At 42.7% G+C, this 20,133-nt stretch overlaps 1 protein-coding gene across 2 annotated transcripts in view; it reads right to left on the bottom strand.

Moving 5' to 3' along the window:
- Positions 1–20,133, bottom strand: part of nol6 (nucleolar protein 6 (RNA-associated)) — a 127,391-nt gene that overhangs the window by 102,021 nt on the left and 5,237 nt on the right. For both annotated transcript variants that reach the window (XM_043700311.2, XM_087989987.1), the window contains exons 2-3: positions 14,424–14,663; positions 2,881–2,997 (exon numbers count right to left, since the gene is read on the bottom strand). In XM_043700311.2, coding sequence (XP_043556246.2) covers positions 2,881–2,997; positions 14,424–14,663 — 357 coding nt within the window. The remainder of the gene's footprint in view (positions 1–2,880; positions 2,998–14,423; positions 14,664–20,133) is intronic.

The raw sequence follows: 20,133 nt of genomic DNA, 5'->3' as shown, positions 1-20,133 counted from the left end.
TTATGAATGGTAGTTTCCTGGCATTTGTGTGGTACCAAAGTTACTTGCCATTTCCAGATCTGGTTGCATTTGAACTTGGACTGTTATAGTGTGCGAGGAGTCAAATGGTCCAGAACATAGTGCAATCATTGGTGAACATTCCCACTTCTGAGCTGAAAATGTGTTGCTGGAAAAGCACAGCAGGTCAGGCAGCATCCAAGGAACAGGAGAATCGACGTTTCGGGTATGAGCCCTTCTTTCCTGAAGAAGGGCTCATGCCCGAAACGTCGATTCTCCTGTTCCTTGGATGCTGCCTGACCTGCTGTGCTTTTCCAGCAACACATTTTCAGCTCTGATCTCCAGCATCTGCAATCCTCACTTTCTCCTTTCCCACTTCTGACCTGACGATAGAGGGAGAGTCATTGATGAAGCAACTGCAGTTGTTTGGGCCAAGGACACGAACCATAGAAACTCCTCAGATTCCCTCAGGCTGAGATGATTGACCTCCAATAACCACAATCATCTTCCTGTGCATTAGGTATTGACTTCAACCAGATTTCCCCCAGTTCCCATTGATTCAAGTTTTGAAATCTAGGTTTCTGGAAGACGGGGAGGACAGGAGGATTCTCTGGTCACTTAGAGGTCAAGCATAGCAGATTATGCTCCAGAACTAAGAGGACAGTGTATTTCATTTGAACCTTGAATTCAGACAGATTCACTGCAAACTCTTGACTGAAGAGAGCCAATTGTGGAGTTAAATTCAATGATTGAAATTTCTTGTAAAGTCATTTCTAAAGTGGCACCAATAACTTCCTTCTCCTGTTTTTCCTATGAATGCCACCATTAGGTGGTGCAACAACTGTGCACATTCACAAACACATTGCTGGTCACTGCAAAGCAATGGAACAGCAGCTGCTGGTAACAAAGATGATGTTACCCACATAGTCACAATGACAAAGCATTGATAAACTCATGAGCGTATGCATTACAGTGCCAGAGCAGAAAAAAAATTACAGTAATTTTCAATAGCAGTCGATTTATATTTTTCTCCACCACTATGTCACCACACAGCCTGAACACGGCCTTGCCCTTCACCCCTCGTTCACTCCAAATTCCAAGATAGTCCCTGCTCTGAGCAAACAGCTTCTTCTGAAAATTTTCTTGAACTGACCAGGTCAATACTAATCAGTGTCATTGGAAGGACAGGTGTCTGAATCAATGTTTTATTGGATGTACACTGCTCTTAGAGGAAACCTTTTGAACTTTGTCCATCATATACAGGCAAGGGTGTCTCTAGATTTTTCGACCACAACTTCCAGCAAAATTCAGCCTCTCATCAGGAATCTGGTAAGATGTGTAGATTTGGGAATGTTCACTTCTGAAATCTACATCATTAGTTTTCAACCACTGAAGGAATCTTCCCCAGCATAAATTCTCAGTGTTTTACCACAAGGTCATCCATATCAAGGTTCTGATTAATCCATTTCTCATTGAGTTGTAGACTCAAACAGAATATATAAACAGGCCCTTTAGCCCCATAATGTCTTTGCCAACGACCAAACACCAAACTACCCTAATCTCATTAACCTGCATTTGGTCCATAGCCTATTGTGCTCTAGCATTTTATGTATTTATCCAGATGCTTCCTATATGTTACAAGAATATTTGCCGCCAACACCTTCTCAGGCAACAGGTTCCTTAATTGTATGGCCCCTTGGGTGAAAAGAATTCTCATATCTCCTCTACATCACTAGCTGCTCATCTTAAACTTATGCCCTCTGGTCTTGGACATGTCTGCCATGGGAAAAGATTCTCACAATCTACTCTGTATATGCCTCTAATAATTTTGTATACCTCAATCAACACCGCCGCCGCCGCCCCCCCCCCCCCCCCACCATCTCTGCATGCACAGATGCATCCTGGCTTGGAGATCCTGTAGCAGCTCTGAAATGTTGTGGACCATAACATACGCATGGGCTCCCGCTCATCTGCGCCAGCAATCTTTCGTGTTGTGAAACACATTTCCGGTAATACCTCAGCTCAAACATTCACAAGCCAAAGTTTGGTCAACAGCCTGCTCAGAAAAATCTGACTGTATTCAGACGTATACTGAGATGATAAATGTATCCTCAACCCAGAGTGAAACTACAGGTATGAATATTCTTGTATCCCTCAAAATGGAGTTCCAATATGACCAAAACAATCACTTCAAGTATAACTAGGTTTTTTTTAAAAAACTGTGCTTTTTGTCCCCAGAAAGCCAGATGAACTACAAAACTAAATGCAGATTCCTTTCCTGATAGTTGGTTAAGAGAATGCATGATTACATACATCTGCTTCTTGCCTAAGAACTCATTCAAGGTCCCAGCAGTCCCCCTTTATAGTTATTTTTAAATCAACTAGTTCAGACATATTGTGACACACCTCCAACACAGGTGGGACTTGAATCCAGGTCTCCTGCCTCAGAGGTAGGACAGAGGTCCCTCTTTACAGACTTTTTTATATTCTAATCAACCTGTTCAAACTCACTATCACACACTTCCAGTGCAGGTGATACTTGAACCCAAGCCTCCGGGTCCAGATGTAGGGACAATACCATTGTGCCATAAGCCCCCATACAAGCCTAAGAAGCTTAAATAATCCTGAAACATCAACAACACAATTAAATAACATTGGCATGAGCCACATGTCAGGAGATTAGAGATCATAAGATGAATTCAGCAGAAAAACATAAGTATGATTTAAAAACAGTTGTACTGATATATAGTCTATTTTGTTTGAGTTCAGCTCTTTTGGAGCTGTATGGATGACAAAATTACAAAACAAATGGATAATGTACAAACGGATAATGTACAAACTACACAAACATGCTTTATAGTTATGCAAATTCGGTTTGCTTACATCGACTTGCTTTATTTCTGGGATGGTGTTGAGGAGATTCTTCACATCATGTAGGAAGCTATCAACAGCCTTACGTCTTTTCTCCTTCAATTTAACTTCTTTTAGTAGTTCTTCAATCTGTAAATATATCACAAGTAATCTTGAAGAAAATAAAAAAAAGACATTCAAACATTTTTCTACATTTCAATTAAAATATCTCCTTCAAATTCCCAAATCTTGCAATGGTTCCAATGGCTCAATGGTAACTGCTTTCAAAATGAGTTATACTCATGTCACAGGACCCAGTTACATCTAGGAATTCAAGGATAGGAGAAAAAAAATTGGAAGAGGAAATACCCAATATCTCCCAAGTCTGGTATGATGCAAATGATTCATCTATATTTATTTTAGAGCTCAGGTTTTGAACTTAATGGCATATGGATTTGAAGAGGGTTTATGAAGAGCTCTAAATGCTTCTGAGAGAGACAGAGAAGGGACGGGATGGTGGGAGAAGGGGCGGGAGAAGAGAAAGGCATCAGGTGGCATATTCCAAAATGAAACTGTAACTTTGGTCAAGAGGAAATACCCACAACTCAAAGCAAGCCGTTTGGATTTGGCATGTTTGCAGCATGATTCTGAATGTACAGAACAATTGTTCCTAAGGGAGGGAGATTGTTTAGAACAGTTTACCTCAGCGTAAAGAGTTTAGTTTGCAAGTTCGAGACCAGAAGTATTTCGTTAAAAATCTGAAAGGGTTATTTGAAACTGCAGAAATCTAAGCGAATATTCAAGGACGAGACAATCAGAATTCCAAGACCAGGGAATTGAAACCCAAGGGAATTCGGTCTCTAGCATTTCAGTACAATAAAAATGGGTGACATTAGGATTAATGGAACTGTCGTTTAAAGTGTACTTCAAAACCTTTAAACTTGTGTAGTAGGTGAACACTTTAGTTTCGTTCTATTTTAGTTTTATTTGTTTTGCATAATGATTTTTCATTTTATTGCTTAAACTGAATCCGTAACTTTGCATGCATGTATTTCATTGAAAAACCACTACAGTAAAACCAAAGAACAAACAAAATATGATCTATCAAAACAGATTTCAGTCGGAGATTTGATTGATAGCCATTTTGAACAATTGGTAGCAAGCTCGTTCCAATAATTAATACTTGCCACACTTCAAGAAAGCTTCAGAACATTTACATAACGTTTTCTTCCCTAGAATGGTGGCCAGTTGGCAAGAGAGAAAATAGGACCTGGTAGAGAGAGGCTTTCTAGCTATGTGGACACAATGCCCAGTCGATCATAGTTGATTTTGCAAGGGTTTTACGCTCATGCTTGTTGAGCTGGTTTCAAGAAGAATTCTAGCATTTGTTTGGCATTCCTCCAATTGAATCCAAAGCATGCAATGGAGGTACTATTTGTAGAATTTCTCCAACACTTTTAAGTCACCAGTACACAGTCCAGGTCTCAATGCAGAACAGGAGTGTGGTGACAAAAAATGCGCTGGGCGCAAGGGACCTCAGTTCATTTGCGATGTCTTTGTTGTCTAAGATTTGCTGCAGTAGTTTGTATAAAGCTGAACTGAGACAGCTGATCTTGTGTTGAATCTTATCAATGGGAGCCTGTAGAGAGAGGTGCCTACCAAGGTACAAGAATTGATCAGTGTAGACCTGAATCTCTTCTTCAACAAATATGGGAGGGGGAATTTTTGACTGATCATTTCTGAATTGAAATGAGTTTTGTTTCAGCATCATTCAAGGACATACTTAGTCTATTATATGCAGAATCAAAGAGATTGAATGTGGCTTGTAAATCTGGTGCTAAGTCAGCAAGAACACAGCAATCACCCACCTACAGAAGGTAGCTGTGGGTTTTTTTATCTCGTTTAAAGGCTGTGCGTATCGCTGACTTGTCCAGCATTTATTGCCCAGAAGGCAGTTATGAGTCATCTACATTGCTGTGTGTCTGGAGTCACATACAGGCTAAACCAGGTAAGGGTAGCAGTTGCTCTCCCTAAAGGACAATTGTGAACAAGATGGGTTTTCCTGACAATTGGCAATGGTTTCACTCTTAATTCCAGACTTGTATTGAATTCAAATCCCAAATTTCCGCCATGGCGGGATTTAAACTCAGGTCCCCAGAACATTACTGGGTCTCTGGATTAATACCCTCAGGATAATACCACTGAGCCCACTGCCTCCCCTGTTCAGTTTAATTGTGACATGGAGGCACCTAAGGTTAAACAGTTTTCCATCTAAGCAGTAGTTTTTTTTCTAGTCGTTCATGGCATGAGGGCAACATTGGCTAAACGGAATCATAGAATCCCTACAGTGTGGAAACAGTCCATTTGGCCCAACAAATCTACACTGACCCTCTGAAGAGTAACCCACCCAGACCCATTCCCCTAACCTATTATCCTATAATGACCCCTGACTAATGCACCTAAACTACATCCTTGTACACTATGGGCAATTTAGCATGGTTAATTCACATAACCTGCATGTTTGGACTGAGCGCAGAAACCGGAGCACCCAGAGAAAACCAAAGCAGACACAGAGAGAATGTTCAAACTCCATATAGACAGTCACCCGAGGCTGGAATCAAATCTGAGTCCATCCCTAATTTCTCGAGAGACGGTGGTGGTGAACTGCCTTCTTGAACGATTACAATCCTTGAGGTGTATGCAAGGATTTCCAGGAGTTTGATCTTACAACATTGAAGGTACAACAATAAAAGTTCCAAGTCAGGATGGTGTGTGGCTTAGATGGGGACTTGGAGATGTAGTGTTCCCATGTCTCTGTTGCCTTGTGTTCTAAATGGCAGAGGTTGTGGGTTTGGAAGGTGCTGTTGGAGGATATTTAGTGAGTTGTATTTAATAAATACATCAATCAGAGGGCAGCGATTTTTGAGATGGTTTGTAGATCAGGTTGATGATAAGTATGTAAGTTAGCTCTCTGAGCTTGAAGGTTTGTTTTCAGACGTTTTGTCACCATACTAGGTGAAGTGGCAACTCTCACTGATGAGGTTATCTAGTTTTCAGACATTTTGTCACCATACAAGCCTTCAAGCTCAACTTATACACATATCAGAGGGCAGTTGACCTTCTCTGTAGATTGCCACTTTAGCATTACACAGATGGTTGCGTGTTGAACAGATTGCACGGAGATGTATAAGTCAGGAATGCCCAGGTTTGCTGTTGGATCTGTGCAGATCTGGCTAGCATTTCCTTGGAATGACAGGGGTGAAATATTACAAGGGCCATTGGGATAAGAGTGGCCAAAGGCAAAAAGCTCTGGGAACTTTTGTGACAAAGAATTATGTACCATTATACTGCAGAGGAGCAAAGTCACTGTGGTATGAGGGATTGGGAAATTAGAGCACTTATTACAATCTGCGGTATCACTTCTAGGCTACTTCAAAAGGGCTGAAGAGTAAAAGAACCATGAAATGGATACAGTTCGACTCATTTCTGTACTCTAAATCCAATAGACATGTGGTCTAGCCAGGATTATACTGAAAGACCACAAGGTAAAACAGAAGAAAGACATTCAACCCATTACATCTTCTCTACCATTCCATAAGATCATGACTGATCTGATAATCCTTATATTCACTTTCCTGCCTTGCCCCATAACCACTGATTTCCTTACTGATTAAAACTCTGTCTAGCTAAGCCTTCAATATAATTACCAATCCCTGCAGTAAGCAACTTCGCAAATTCATTACCTTCTGAAATAAAACATGTTGACTTTCCAATTACTTAGAGTCTCGTAGAGATGTACAGCACTGAAACAGAGCGTTCAGTCCAACCCGTCCATGCCGACCAGATATCCCAATTTAATCTAGTCCCACTTGCCAGCATCCGGTCCATATGCCTCCAAACCCTTCCTATTCATATACCCATCCAAATGCCTCTTAAATGTTGCAATTGTACCAGCCTCCACCACATCCTCTGGCAGCTCATTCCATACATGTACCACCCTCTGTGTGAAAAAGTTGCCCCGGAGGTCTCTTTTATATCTTTCCCCTCTCACCCTAAACCTATGCCCTCTAGTTCTGGACTCCCCCACCCCAGGGAAAAGACTTTGCCTATTTATCCTATCCATGCACCTCAATTTTGTAAACCTCTATAAGGTCACCCCTCAACCTCCAACACTTCAGGGAAAACAGCCCCAGCCTGTTCAGCCTCTCCCTGTAGCTCAAATCCTCCAACCCTGGCAACATCCTTGTAAATCTTTTCTGAACCTTTTCAAGTTTCACAGCATCAAGGAGCTATGAACCTGCACTCCAAGGTCTCTTTGTTCAGCAACACTCCTGAGGACCTTTCCATTAAGTGTATAAGACCTGCTAAGATTTGCTTTCTCAAAATGCAGCACCTCGCATTAATCTGAATTAAACTCCATCTGCCACGTCTCGGCCCATTGGCCCATCTGGTCCAGATCCTGTTGTAATCTGAGGTAACCCTCTTTGCTGTCCACCAATTTTGGTGTCATCTGCAAACTTACTAACTGTACCTCTTATGCTCACATCCAAATCATTTATGTAAATAACAAAAAGTATTAGAACGAGCACCACTCCTTGTGGCACTCCACTGGTCACATACCTCCAGTCTGAAAAACAACCCTCCACCACCACCCTCTGTCTTCTACCTTTGAGCCAGTTCTGTATCCAAATGGCTAGTTCTCCCTGTATTCCATGAGATCTATCCTTGCTAACCAGTCTCCCTTGGGGAACCATGTCGAACGCCTTACTGAAGTCCATATAGATCACATCTAACTCTGCCCTCATCAATCTTCTTTGTTACTTCATCAAAAAACTCAATCAAGTTTGTGAGACATGATTTCCCACACACAAAGCCATGTTGACTATCCCTAATCAGTCCTTGCCTTTCCAAATACCTGTACATCCTGACCCTCAGGATTCCCTCCACCAACTTGCCCACCAGCGATGTCAGGCTCACTGGTCTAGAAGTCCCCTGGCTTGTCCTTACCACCCTTCTTAAACCGTGGCATTTTGGAAATAATCTAATCATTTTACATTGTTTTTGGGTGGCATTGAAGATCTGGACACCCGAGAGGGGCCTCTCGGTTCTGCGATGGGTCAAATAAACACTAGCAGCTTGGTCTGATTTCAGCAAGATTTAACTATTTATTACGATGCTGGGCAAAGGTTATCCAGCAACATCTGTGTACTCTGGAAATGCTGCACACAATCTTAAAACACAAGCACCTTATATAGTTCTCTTAACAAACAGGATAGCCTTAATTTCAAAATTAATGCAATAAAAAGAAATAAAATGACAAATAGACAAAATTAAGCCAATATTATTTCCTGGGAACGGACTTGTTTTGCACTTCTTTATCGCCGGGACACCTGATTTCCAAGGTCAATTAGGATACTTTAATGATGTCATATCTTAGTTAATTCATACCATGAACAGGGCATTGTTTGCTACTCTCTTTCAATTAGTTCAGGAATTGAGTTTTCAGCAGAGCTAGATGCCATTGCTCCAAGAAGCCATTTTGTTATATTATTTTAAGAAGCCATTTTGTTGTTAGTAAAAGCATGCATAAAATGGTTGCTCCTGACAACAACATAAATCCAGATTTTGGATCCTCAGCATGTGGCTATGGAGAAGTGGCAGGGGGTTGTGTTTTGCATGCATGACTGACTGTAATGTAAAACCCAGTACAAAGGAGGACGGTTCCCTTGTTCAGGGTGCCTCACATGACACGCTCCACAAGCATCATGAAGAATGTTGAGTGATCCTCCAAAAGCTGACACTTGCTTAAATAAATTGTGGCTGTTCACACAAGTTGGCATACTGCAGTTGCATCATGCATTTAAGAATCTCAAGGGAACCTAACACTGGCTCCTGTTCCCAACCTCATTACTCGCAGTGATTTCCCAGGCTTTGAGATACTCTCCTTTTCTCAAATTTTCTGCTTTGCCTCAACCTCATGTGTCCAGCAGCTAGTCAAAGCAATTGCCAATGAGCAGCTGAAAGCCACCTGCATAGCAGGAGCAGTACCAGCCAAGACGACCCAGCTCAATTTCCAACTTCAAAGTTATCTCCATCTCACCCTTGTTGCTTCTCCAGTCATAGCTGATTATCTGTTGCTGATGCTCCTCCAAAGATTAAGTGGGGGGGGGGGGGGGGGGGAAGAATCCTGTTTTTAGATAAGGAGCTGAAGCAGTCAGCATGGAACAAACAAAATCTGATTTCTTAGGATGACAACTCCTCTAACCATAATTCTGTAGTCAGTTCCTGCTCTCATTGATTTACAGAGCACTGACTATTTTTAAGTTTTGTACTCGCCCCAAAAGTTTGAAAGTGTATTTTAAAAAGCAGATCCTCATAATGCCAACTCTTGTCAAAACTGCAGTAGAAGAAAATATAAAACTAAATTCAAAAGGTCATTTCAATCTGAAATATAACCATCAGGGAGACAATGCACTCCTGGACGCTTACCTCCCTGGATGAATACATAAACACAAGAAAAATGTCATTTAGTGGTCACTGTATAAAAAGAAAACCTCCTATGGTTAATATTTCTATTTCATACCATATCAGACTCAATGACTCTACAAGGAAAATACAAGGTAAAGTGCATAATCATTAACAACAATGTGTTTAGTAAATTAATTTTAAAACAAATTAAGAGTTCATCAGAAGAGTGCATTCCCCACAGATTGTAGAAATTAATCTTATGCATACATACATCAGGCAGTTGCAAAGACCATTTTACTGATAGAAAGAGGACTTTTTAATGGGATTTAAATGAAATTTTAATTAATGTAACTATGTGGATGGCCAACTCCGCAAATGGTCAGAGTGCGCAATGCATTCTGAAGATTTCAGCAGAGTATTATACACAGAAAACAGAACACAGGAGCAGGAGTTATTCAGCCCTTAGAGCCTGCTCCACTATTCAGTATGATCAGAACCGATCACCTAATTCAGTACTCTGCTCCCTGTTTCTCCCTATGCTTTTTGATCCCTTTAGTCTTATGAATTTTTTCTACATTTTTGTTGGCAGTCTTCAATGCTTTTGCCTCAACAGTTTGCTCTGGCAGTAAATTCCACTCTCAGAGTGAAGAAATTCCTCCTTAACCCTGTCAGAGTCATAGAATCAGGTCTTTCAGCCTGCCGTACCTATGTCAACTAACAAACACCAAACCACTGTGGTAGTATTTACCCTCACTTGGTCCATAGCCTTGGCATTTTAAATGCTCATCCAGATGCTTCTTAAATATTACGGGAGTACATGCCTCCACCCTACCCTCTACGTTCAATAACACTTCCAATATTTCTGCCACCCTCTGGATGAAAACATTTTTCTTCAGATCCCAACTAAACCACTGCCTCTCACCTTAAACCTAGGCCCTCTGGTATTGGACACATCTGTCTAGGGCCTCTCAATTTTGTGTAGCTTGATCAAATCCCTCCTTCGCCTCCTCTGCCCCCAACCTATACAATCTCACCTCATAACTGAGATTTTCCATCCCACACAATATCCTGATGAATCTCTTTTGCATCCTCTTCCATGCATTCATGACCTTCCAGAAGTGGTGACTAGACCCACAGAATATTCCATCTGCAGACTAACCAATACTCTATGAAGTTGCAACAAGACTTCCCTGCTCCTATATTCTCCACCATAGCTAATGAAGGCAAGTATCCCAAATGCGCTCTTCAACACCCGGTCTGTGCTTTAGGGATCTATGGTCCCTCTGGTCCTCAGTCCTTTGTGACCTACCATTCACTGCGTACATCCTTCCATTATTAGACCTCCACAAATGCATCACTTCACACTTAGAACAAAGAACAATTTTAAAACGGTCTTCACTTACAGGATCCATATCTCTTTAAATCCTTCCCATTCATGTATTCATCTGGGTGCTTCTTAAATGCTTCTATTGAGTCTGTTTCTACCACCTCCTCTGGCAACACATTCCAGGCACTCCGACTCTGTGTGAAAAACGTTTCTTGCACAGCGAATCTGTATATCCAAGGAACTGACACTCTGCCACTGGGGAAAAAAACCTCATACTTTCCACTCTTTCCATGCCATACAAAATCTTACAAAATTATATCAAATCACCCCTCAACATCCTGTATTCCAGTGAAAACAAACCCAGTCTCTCTAACCTTTCTTCATAAATAAAATCCCGCATACCAGACAACTTCCTGGTAAAACTCTGGTGCCCTCTCCAAAGCATTCACATCTTTCTGGTAGAGTGGTGACCAGAACTGCACACAATATTCAGAGTGCAGCCAAACTGAAGTTCTTTAAAGCTGCAGCATAACTTGCCTTTCCTTATACTAAATGCCCCTTCCAATGAAGCCAAGCATGCCACAGACCTTTAACTACCCTGATCTGTGCATTTGCACACCCAGATCTCTCTGCATATCAATGCCATTCACTGTATAACTTCCAATTCTACGAGCCCTTCCAAAATGCATCACCTTACCTTTGTCTGGTTTGAAAGCCATCTGCCATTTTTCTGCCCATGCCTCAAACTGATTTATATCTATCATCTGACAATCCTCTGCACTATCCGCAACATCACCAATCTTTGCATCATCAGGATTAAATTCCATCTACCATGGCTCTGTCCAACGTACCAGCTGATCAACATCAACTGCCACCTGTAGTCCTAAAAGGCCCACCCCATAAACTTAAACGGTGACTACCGTTTCAGATTGCCCAGTTATTGGGAACATCCCTCCTGCTCTTATCTTAATCCAGTTAGAATTTTACAAGTTTCTACAGATATTGATTTCCATGAATATCAGTAAGGCGTTTGACAAGGCTCCTCATGGCAGACTGGTTAGCAGGGTTTTATCACAGAGAGATCTAGCCATCTGGATACAGTACTGGCTCAAAGGTAGAGGATGGAGGTGGGGGGCTGCTTTTCAGACTGAAGACATGTGACCACTGGTATGCCACAACGATCAGTGCTGAGCCCACTGCTTTTTAACCATTTATATAAAGGATTTGGATGTGAGGTTAATAAGCTTGCAGATGATACCAAAATTGGTGGTGTCGTGGACAGCAAAGAAGGTTACCTCAGAGTGCAACAGGATCTTGATCAGATGGGCCAAGGAGTGGCAGATGGAGTTTAATTTAGATCAATGTGAGGTCATGCATTTTGGAAAGGCAAATCAGAGTAGGACTTATACATTTAATGGTGAAGTTCTGGGAGTGTTGCTGAACAAAAAAAATCTTTGAGTGCAGACTCTTGGTTCCTTGAAAGTGGAGTTGCAGATAGATAAGACAATGAAGAAGGCATTTGCTTGCATTTATTGGTCAGTGCACGGAGTATAGGAGTTGGGAGGTCATGTTGCAGCTGTACAGGACATTGGTTAGGCCACTATTTGATTACTGCATACAATCGCCATCTCCCTCTCGAGAGGATGTTGTGAAACTTGAAAGCGTTCAAAAAGATTTACAAGGATGTTGCCAGGTTTGGATGGTTTGAGCTATAGGGAGGAGCTGAACAAACTGGGGCTCTTTTCCCTGCAGTGGATGCTAAGGGGTGAACTTATAGTAGTTTATAAGATCATGAGGGGCATGGATAGGGTAAATAGACAAGGTCTTTTCTCTTCGATGGGGGAGTCTATAATTAGAAGACATAGAGGGACATTAAGATGAGAGGGAAAAGACTTAAAAGGGACCGAAGGGACAACGTTTTCAAACAGAGTGCTGCGTGCATGGAATGAGTTACCAGAGAAAGTGGTTGAGGCTGGTACAATTATAACATTTAAGTTAAGTTATCTGGATAGGTTTATGAATAGGAAGGGTTTGCTGGGATATGGGCCAAATTCTGGCAAATAGTCATAGAGGTGTACAGCATGGAAACAGACCCCTCTGTCCAACTAGCCCACACCAACCAGATATCCCAAACTAATCTAGTCCCACCTGCCAGCACCTGGCCCATGAATAAGTCACAACTACTTGATATCTATAAAGAACTGTTAATGTAACAAAAGGTCCCAAAGCATTTCACAGGAGCATTATAAAATCGCACTGACCAATAAAACCGCCTCCAACCTCATAATCTCACAAGCCCACACCGCCCATTTCTATCTCCTGCCCAAAATCCACAAACCTGACTGCCCCGGCCGATCCACTGTCTCAGCCTGCTCCTGCCCCACCGAACACATCTCTGCATACCTCGACACGGTCCTGTCCCCCTTAGTCCAAGAACTCCCCATCTACGTTCGGGACACCACCCATGCCCTCCACCTCCTCCATGATTTTCGTTTTCCCGGTCCCCAACGCCTTATCTTCACCATGGACATCCAGTCCCTGTACACCTCCATCTCCCATCATGAAGGACTCAAAGCCCCCCGCTTCTTCCTTTCCCGCCGAACCAACCAGTACCCTTCCACTGACACTCTCCTTCGACTGACTGAACTGGTCCTCACCCTGAACAATTTCTCTTTCCAATCCTCCCACTTCCTCCAAACCAAAGGAGTAGCCATGGGCACCCGCATGGGCCCCAGCTATGCCTGCCTCTTCGTAGGATATGTGGAACAGTCCATCTTCCACAGCTACACTGGCACCACCCCTCACCTTTTCCTCCGCTACATCGATGACTGTAGCGGCGCTGCCTTATGCTCCCACGAGGAGGTTGAACAGTTCATCCACTTCACCAACACCTTCCACCCTGACCTCAAATTCATCTGGACCGTCTCAGACTCCTCCCTCCCCTTCCTAGACCTTTCCATTTCTATCTCGGACGACCGAATCAACATGGACGTTTACTATAAACCGACCGACTCCCACAGCTACCTAGACTACACCTCCTCCCACCCTGCCCCCTGTAAAAACGCCATCCCATATTCCCAATTCTTTCGTCTCCGCCGCATCCGCTCCCAGGAGGACCAGTTCCAATACCGTACAACCCAGATGGCCTCCTTCAAAGACCGCAATTTCCCCCCAGACGTGATCGACGATGCCCTCCACCACATCTCCTCCACTTCCTGCTCCTCTGCCCTTGAGCCCCGCCCCTCCAATCACCACCAGGACAGAACCCCACTGAGAGTGCAAGAGAGAGAGAGTGCGAGAGAGAGAGAGTGCGAGAGAGAGAGAGTGCGAGAGAGAGAGAGAGTGCGAGAGAGAGAGAGAGTGCGAGAGAGAGAGAGAGTGCGAGAGAGAGTGCGAGAGAGAGAGAGAGAGTGCGCGAGAGAGAGAGTGCGCGAGAGAGAGAGTGCGCGAGAGAGAGAGAGAGTGCGAGAGAGAGAGAGTGCGAGAGAGAGAGAGTGCGAGAGACACACAGACAGACACGGGGGGGGGGGGGAAGGAGAGAGCGAGCGCGAGATATGGGGGGGGTGGGGGGGCAGTGGGTGAGAGAGGGGGTGAGATTTGCTGCTCACTAAACCATGCCACTGCATTCAGAAGAGGAGAGAGAAACACTTTTAAACAAAGGAACAACTATTCATATTTTGTGCTTCAATGGAAATAGGATAAGTAAAAATAATTTTTGTTTTCTATAATAGAAATATTCAAATATTCAAGAAAATTATATTGTTTTATCGTGGGGTAGTACCTGCATTCTTAACAAAGTAGAATGAAAGAGATTCTCTGTTTCTTTCAGCTGATTGAGCTCTTCATTAGTTGGAGGCTTGTACAGCTCTCTTTTGCTTAGTTTAACGGCTTCTATTACTCCAACATCTTTTGGCTGTTTGTTTTTCATGACATTCCTCTTTTTTCCAGGATTTTTAATTTCTTTTTCCTCCATCTCCTCATCAATATTGCTGTCATCTTCATCTTGGAATTTTTCTAAATCCTTTAAAATTAAGGCACAGAAAATTAAAAATACAATGTAACAAAATACATACTGTTAAATTAACAAACAAGACCAAACATCTGCTTCACATGGCCCATGCAGCTCCCTGTTGTACATTTGAACCGAGAAAATTGCCTGACTCTTGACTTTTGTATCCACTCATGCTTGACCCTTCAAAATTGCAAAAAAGAAACCGGAGAAAAGTACCACTATAAGCACAGAAATGATGCCTTACCAAAGACATTCCTACCTTTATGAGGTCAGAAGTACAGTCTTCGCCGATGACAGTAACATGTTCGACAGCGCTGATAACTCCTCACTGACCAAAGCAGTGTCCAAATGCAGCAAGACTTGGGTAACTTGAGCTGACCAGTGGCATCTAACATTCATGCCACACAAGTGCCAGGCAATGGCCATCTCCAAAAACAAAGAATCTAATCACAGTCCCCTGACATTCAATGGTGTTATGATTACTGAACTTCTCCAGTATCAACATCCTGGGAATTGCCATCAACCAGAAACTGAACTGGAACAGTCATATTAATTCTGGGGGAGGTCAGAGGCTAGGAATTCTGCTGAAAGCAACTCACTTCCTCTATCCCCAAAGCCTATCGACGATCCACAACACAAGTCAGGAGTGCAATGAAATATAATCCAGTTGCCTGGAAGAGTGCATCTTTGACAGCAAAGAAATGTAACAACATCTAAGAGCCTGCATGATTGGCAGCCCTATAATAGTAGTGTTGTCTCAGTCAAACTCATGTTGCCGGTCATCCGAGTGTGTGACTACTAAGGATAGCTGGTCATGTCGTTTCATCAGTTCAGAAATGTGGCTGTCAGTTCAGAAATGTTTTTGATGTATGACAGCCAGACTACTGCGACCACTAGGACTCATAACAGCACACAAACCAACAGCACTCTCAGACAACAACTCACCAGGACGAAGGACCCAATACCCAGCATGAGCAAAACCAATGTAGTATACAAAATCCCAAGCAAGGACTGCACAAAACACTACATAGGACAAACAGGAAGACAGCTAACGATCCGCATCCACGAACACCAACTAGCCACAAAACGACATGACCAGCTATCCTTAGTAGCCACACACGCAGATGACAGTCAACATGAATTCAACTGGGACAACACTACTATTATGGGACAAGCCAAACAGAGAACAGCCAGGGAATTCCTAGAGGCATGGCACTCATCCACAGATTCAATCAATAAGCACATCGACCTGGACCCAATATACCGGCCACTGCAGTGGACAGCTGGAATTGACAACCGGAAGCGGCAGATACAAATCACTATAAATGCCGGAGGAAACATCACAGAAGCGCTTCACAGGAGGCTCCCAAGCACTGAGAATGTCACCTAGACAGGGGACGAAACGTCAGCAACACAAATTCCCAGCTCGGCGAACAGAACCACAACAACGAGCACCCAAGCTACAAATCTTCTCACAAACTTAGAACCCCATGATTGAATAAATGAAACTAGACATTCAGCAATTACAAGCATGAAAGCAGAAAGCAAGGAGAGGTAGCAGATGCTATTCTCTTCAAGGTCATATTAAAATGATACTAGATGTAGTGAACAACTAAAGAAGAGGAAAGACTTCCATTTATATAGTGCTGTCTGCAAATCTCAGGACATGACAAAGCAGTTTACAGCCACTGAGGTACTCTCTTGTATGGGGCAATCAGTGTTGCAATGTCAAAACTGAGAATCAATTTTCACACAGGAAATTCCCCGAGACAATAGTGTGATAAAAACTGATCATGTAATCATTAAGATATTAATTGAGTGACAAGTACTGCCAGGACACTGGTGATAACTCCACTATTCTTCTTCAAGATAAGTAATGGAATTTTTTTTCACTTGCACCTTAGTACCAAAAGTGGGATTTTACTGTAACATTTCATCCATAAGACAGTAAAAAAATGAATCTGTATTTGGAAAGGCAAAGACTGATTAGGAATAGTCAACATGGCTTTGTGTATGGGAAATCATGTCTCACAAACTTGATTTTGTTACTTCTCCTAAAAACTGAGGAGTGATGAGGGCAGAGCAATGGATGTGATCTATATGGACTTCAGTAAGGCGTTCAACAAAGTTCCCCATGGGAGACTGATTAGTAAGGTTAGAACTCATGGAATACAGGGAGAACTCGCCATTTGGATACAGAACTGGCTCAAAAGCTAGAAGACAGAGGTTGGTGGTGGAGGGTTGTGTTGCAGACTGGAGGCCTGTGACCAGTGGAGTACCACAAGGATCGGTGCAGAGTCCACTACTTCATGATTTATACAAATGATTTGGATGTGAGCATAAGAGATATAGTTAGTAAGTTTGCAGATGACACCAAAATTAGAGGTGTAATGGATAGTAAAGAAGGTTATCTCAGATTACAATGGGATCTGGACCAGATGGGCCAATGGGTTGAGAAGCGGCAGATGGGATTTAATTCAGATAAATGTGAGGTACTACATTTTGGGAAAGCAAATCTTAGCAGGACGTGCACACTTAATGGTGAGGTCCTCAGGAGTGTTGCTGAACAAAGAGACCTTGGAGTGCACATTCATAGCTCCTTGAAAGTGGAGTCGCAGGTAGATAGGATAGTGAAAAAGGAATTTGCTATGCTTTCCTTTATTGGTCAGGGTATGGAGAATGGAGTTGGTAGGTCATGTTGTGGCTGTACAGGACATTGGTTAGGTCACTGTTGGAATATTGCATGCAATTCTGGTCTCCTTCCTATCAGAAAGAGGTTGTGAAACTTGAAAGGGTTCAGAAAAGATTTCCAAGGATATTGCCAGGGTTGGAGAATTTGAGCTATAGGGAGAGGTTGAATAGGCTAGGGCTGTGTTCCCTGGAGTGTTCGAGGCTGAGAGATGAGCTTTTAGAGGTTTACAAAATCAGGAGGGGCATGAATGCCCCTGAGGTGAGGAAGTCCAGAACTAGAGGGCATAGGTTTAGGGTGAGAGGGGAAAGATGTAAAAGAGACTTATGGGGCAACTTTTTCACGCAGAGGGTGATATGTGTATGGAATGAGCTGCCAGAGGAAATGGTGGAGGCTAGTACAATTGCAACATTTAAAAGACATCTGGATTGGTATATGAATAGGAAGGGTTTGGAGGGATCTGGGCCGGGTGCTGACAGGTGGGACTCGATTTGCCTGGGATATCTGGTCGGCATGGACGAGTTGGACTGAAGGGTCTGTTTCTGTGCTGTCCATCTCTCTGACTCTGTGTGTCTTTCACTACCTCAAGTTTTTTTTTGTTCATTCATAAGATTAGAGCAAAACTGGCTCAGCCAGCATTTACTGTGCATCCCTACTTGCTGGCGATCTGGAGTCACATATAGGTCACACCAGGTAAGGATAGTAGCCCCCTTCCACAAAGGACATTAGTGAATCTGATGAGTTTTTCCAGACAAACAATGATTACCAATAGAGTCTTAATTCCAGACTTTATTACTCAATTCAAATTCCACCATCTGTCAGAGTGGGATTCAAATCCTGGTCACCCAAACGTTACCTAGATCACTGGATTAATAACACTGCAAAGCAATTGTCTTCCCCACTGCCTCCTCTGGGCAAGTTGGAATAGGCAACAAATGTTTGCCGAACCTAAAATGGCTGCAAATTTAAACAAGTGTTACCAATGCATAATGGTTAAATTTCAGCAATTTGAATTTCTAAAACAAAATTACTGGAAAAAAACTGGGCCAAATACCGATTCCTGGTGCACTAGGCCTTCAACCAGTGTCCAGTATCTGTGATATTTCAGCCAATTTCTTTATATTGCAACATTGTCATGAATCTCAACAATACTTGGTGAAAATTTTCATCTGGAACTTATTGGAAAAGCAAACACCCCAAGAGAATTACATGGATTACCATGGATACACAGCACAAAAATTGTGCAATTGGTTCCATGTGCTCTATTTGTACAAAGTATTTTTCATTTTTTTCAATTCACTTATGGGACATGTATGCTGCTGGCTGGCCACTATTTATTGCCCATTTCTGGTTGTCTTCAAAAAAGGTGATGGCGAGCTACCTTCTCGAACCACTGTAGTCCATATGCCGTAGGTAGACCTGTAACAAGCTTAGAGATGGAATTCCAAGATTTTGACCCAGCCGTATTGAAGCAACAGTGACCGATTTCCAATGAGGATGGTGAGTAGTTTGGAAGGGAATTTGCAGATGGCGGTGTTCCATGTATCTGCTGCCCTTGTCCTTCTAGACAGTTGTGGTCATGGGTTTCAAAGGTGCTGTTTAAGGACCTTTGGTAAATTTCTGCAAAGCATCTTATAGATTATACACACAGATGCTCCTGAACATCAGTGGTAGAGGGAATGAATGTTTGAAGCATGATGCCAATCAAGGAGGCTGTTTCTCCTACATGGTGTCAAGCTTCTTGATATTGGAGCTGCACTCATCCAGGCAAATGGGGAGTTCCGCATTCTGACTTGTGTCTTGTAAATGGTGGACATGCTCTGGGGAGTCAGGAAATGAGAATTACTTGCCACTGTATTCCTAACCTCTGACCTGCTCTTGTAACAAGTGTTCATATACTAAGTTCACTTCAGTTTCTGGTCAATGGTAACCCCAAGGATGTTGATATTGAAAGATTCAGTGATGCTTACTCCATTGAATGTCAAGTGGTGGCAGTTAGATTGTCTCTTATTAGAGATGGTGATTGCTTGGCATTTGTGAGGCACAAATATTACATGTCACTTGACAACAGGTCTCGATATTGGCTAGATCTTCTTGCATTTGAACATGGACTGCTTTAGTATCTGGGGGGTCACAAGTACTGCTGAACATGACTAATAATTGCACAAACATACCCAGTTCAGACCTTAAAAATGGAGGAGGAAGGTAACTGATAAAGCAGCTGAAGATGGTTAAGCCTAGGACATGACTCTGATCAATGCTTGCAGAGATGTCCTGAAGCTGAAATAACTGATCTTTTACAACCACGAGTATATTCCTCTCTGCAAGGTAAGACAGAGTTTGTCCCCAATACCCATTGATTCCTGTTTTGCTAGGGCTTGATTTCAAGGGCTGTCACAACCAACTCATCTCTGGAATTCAGCTCCTCTTGTCCATTTCTGAGCCAGGGCTGAAATAAGATCATGACATGAGTAGCTCTGGCAGAATCCAAACTGGGCATCACTGAGCTGGTTATTACTGAGCAGGTGCTGCTTGATCGCACTGTTGATGACACTTTCCATCACGTCCCTGATGGTCAAAAGATTGATCGGGTGGTAATTGGCCAGGCTGGATTTGTCCAGCTCTGTACAATTCACCAGGCAAATTTCCACACTGTCAAGTAGATTTCTGCTCAAACAGCTAGCTAGGACTGAGGCAGCTTTTGGAGCACAAGTATTCAGTATTATTGCTGGAATGTTGTCAGGGCCCATAGCCTCTGTAGTATCCAATGCCTTCAACTATCTCTCGATA

The sequence above is a fragment of the Chiloscyllium plagiosum genome, unplaced genomic scaffold, assembly GCF_037043375.1.
Source record: "Chiloscyllium plagiosum isolate Xiang-an unplaced genomic scaffold, Cpla_swu_hap1 HiC_scaffold_1, whole genome shotgun sequence".
Lineage (NCBI taxonomy): Eukaryota > Metazoa > Chordata > Chondrichthyes > Orectolobiformes > Hemiscylliidae > Chiloscyllium > Chiloscyllium plagiosum.
The sequence above is the reverse complement of the archived record's forward strand: the minus strand, read 5'-3'. Positions and strand labels throughout refer to the sequence as shown.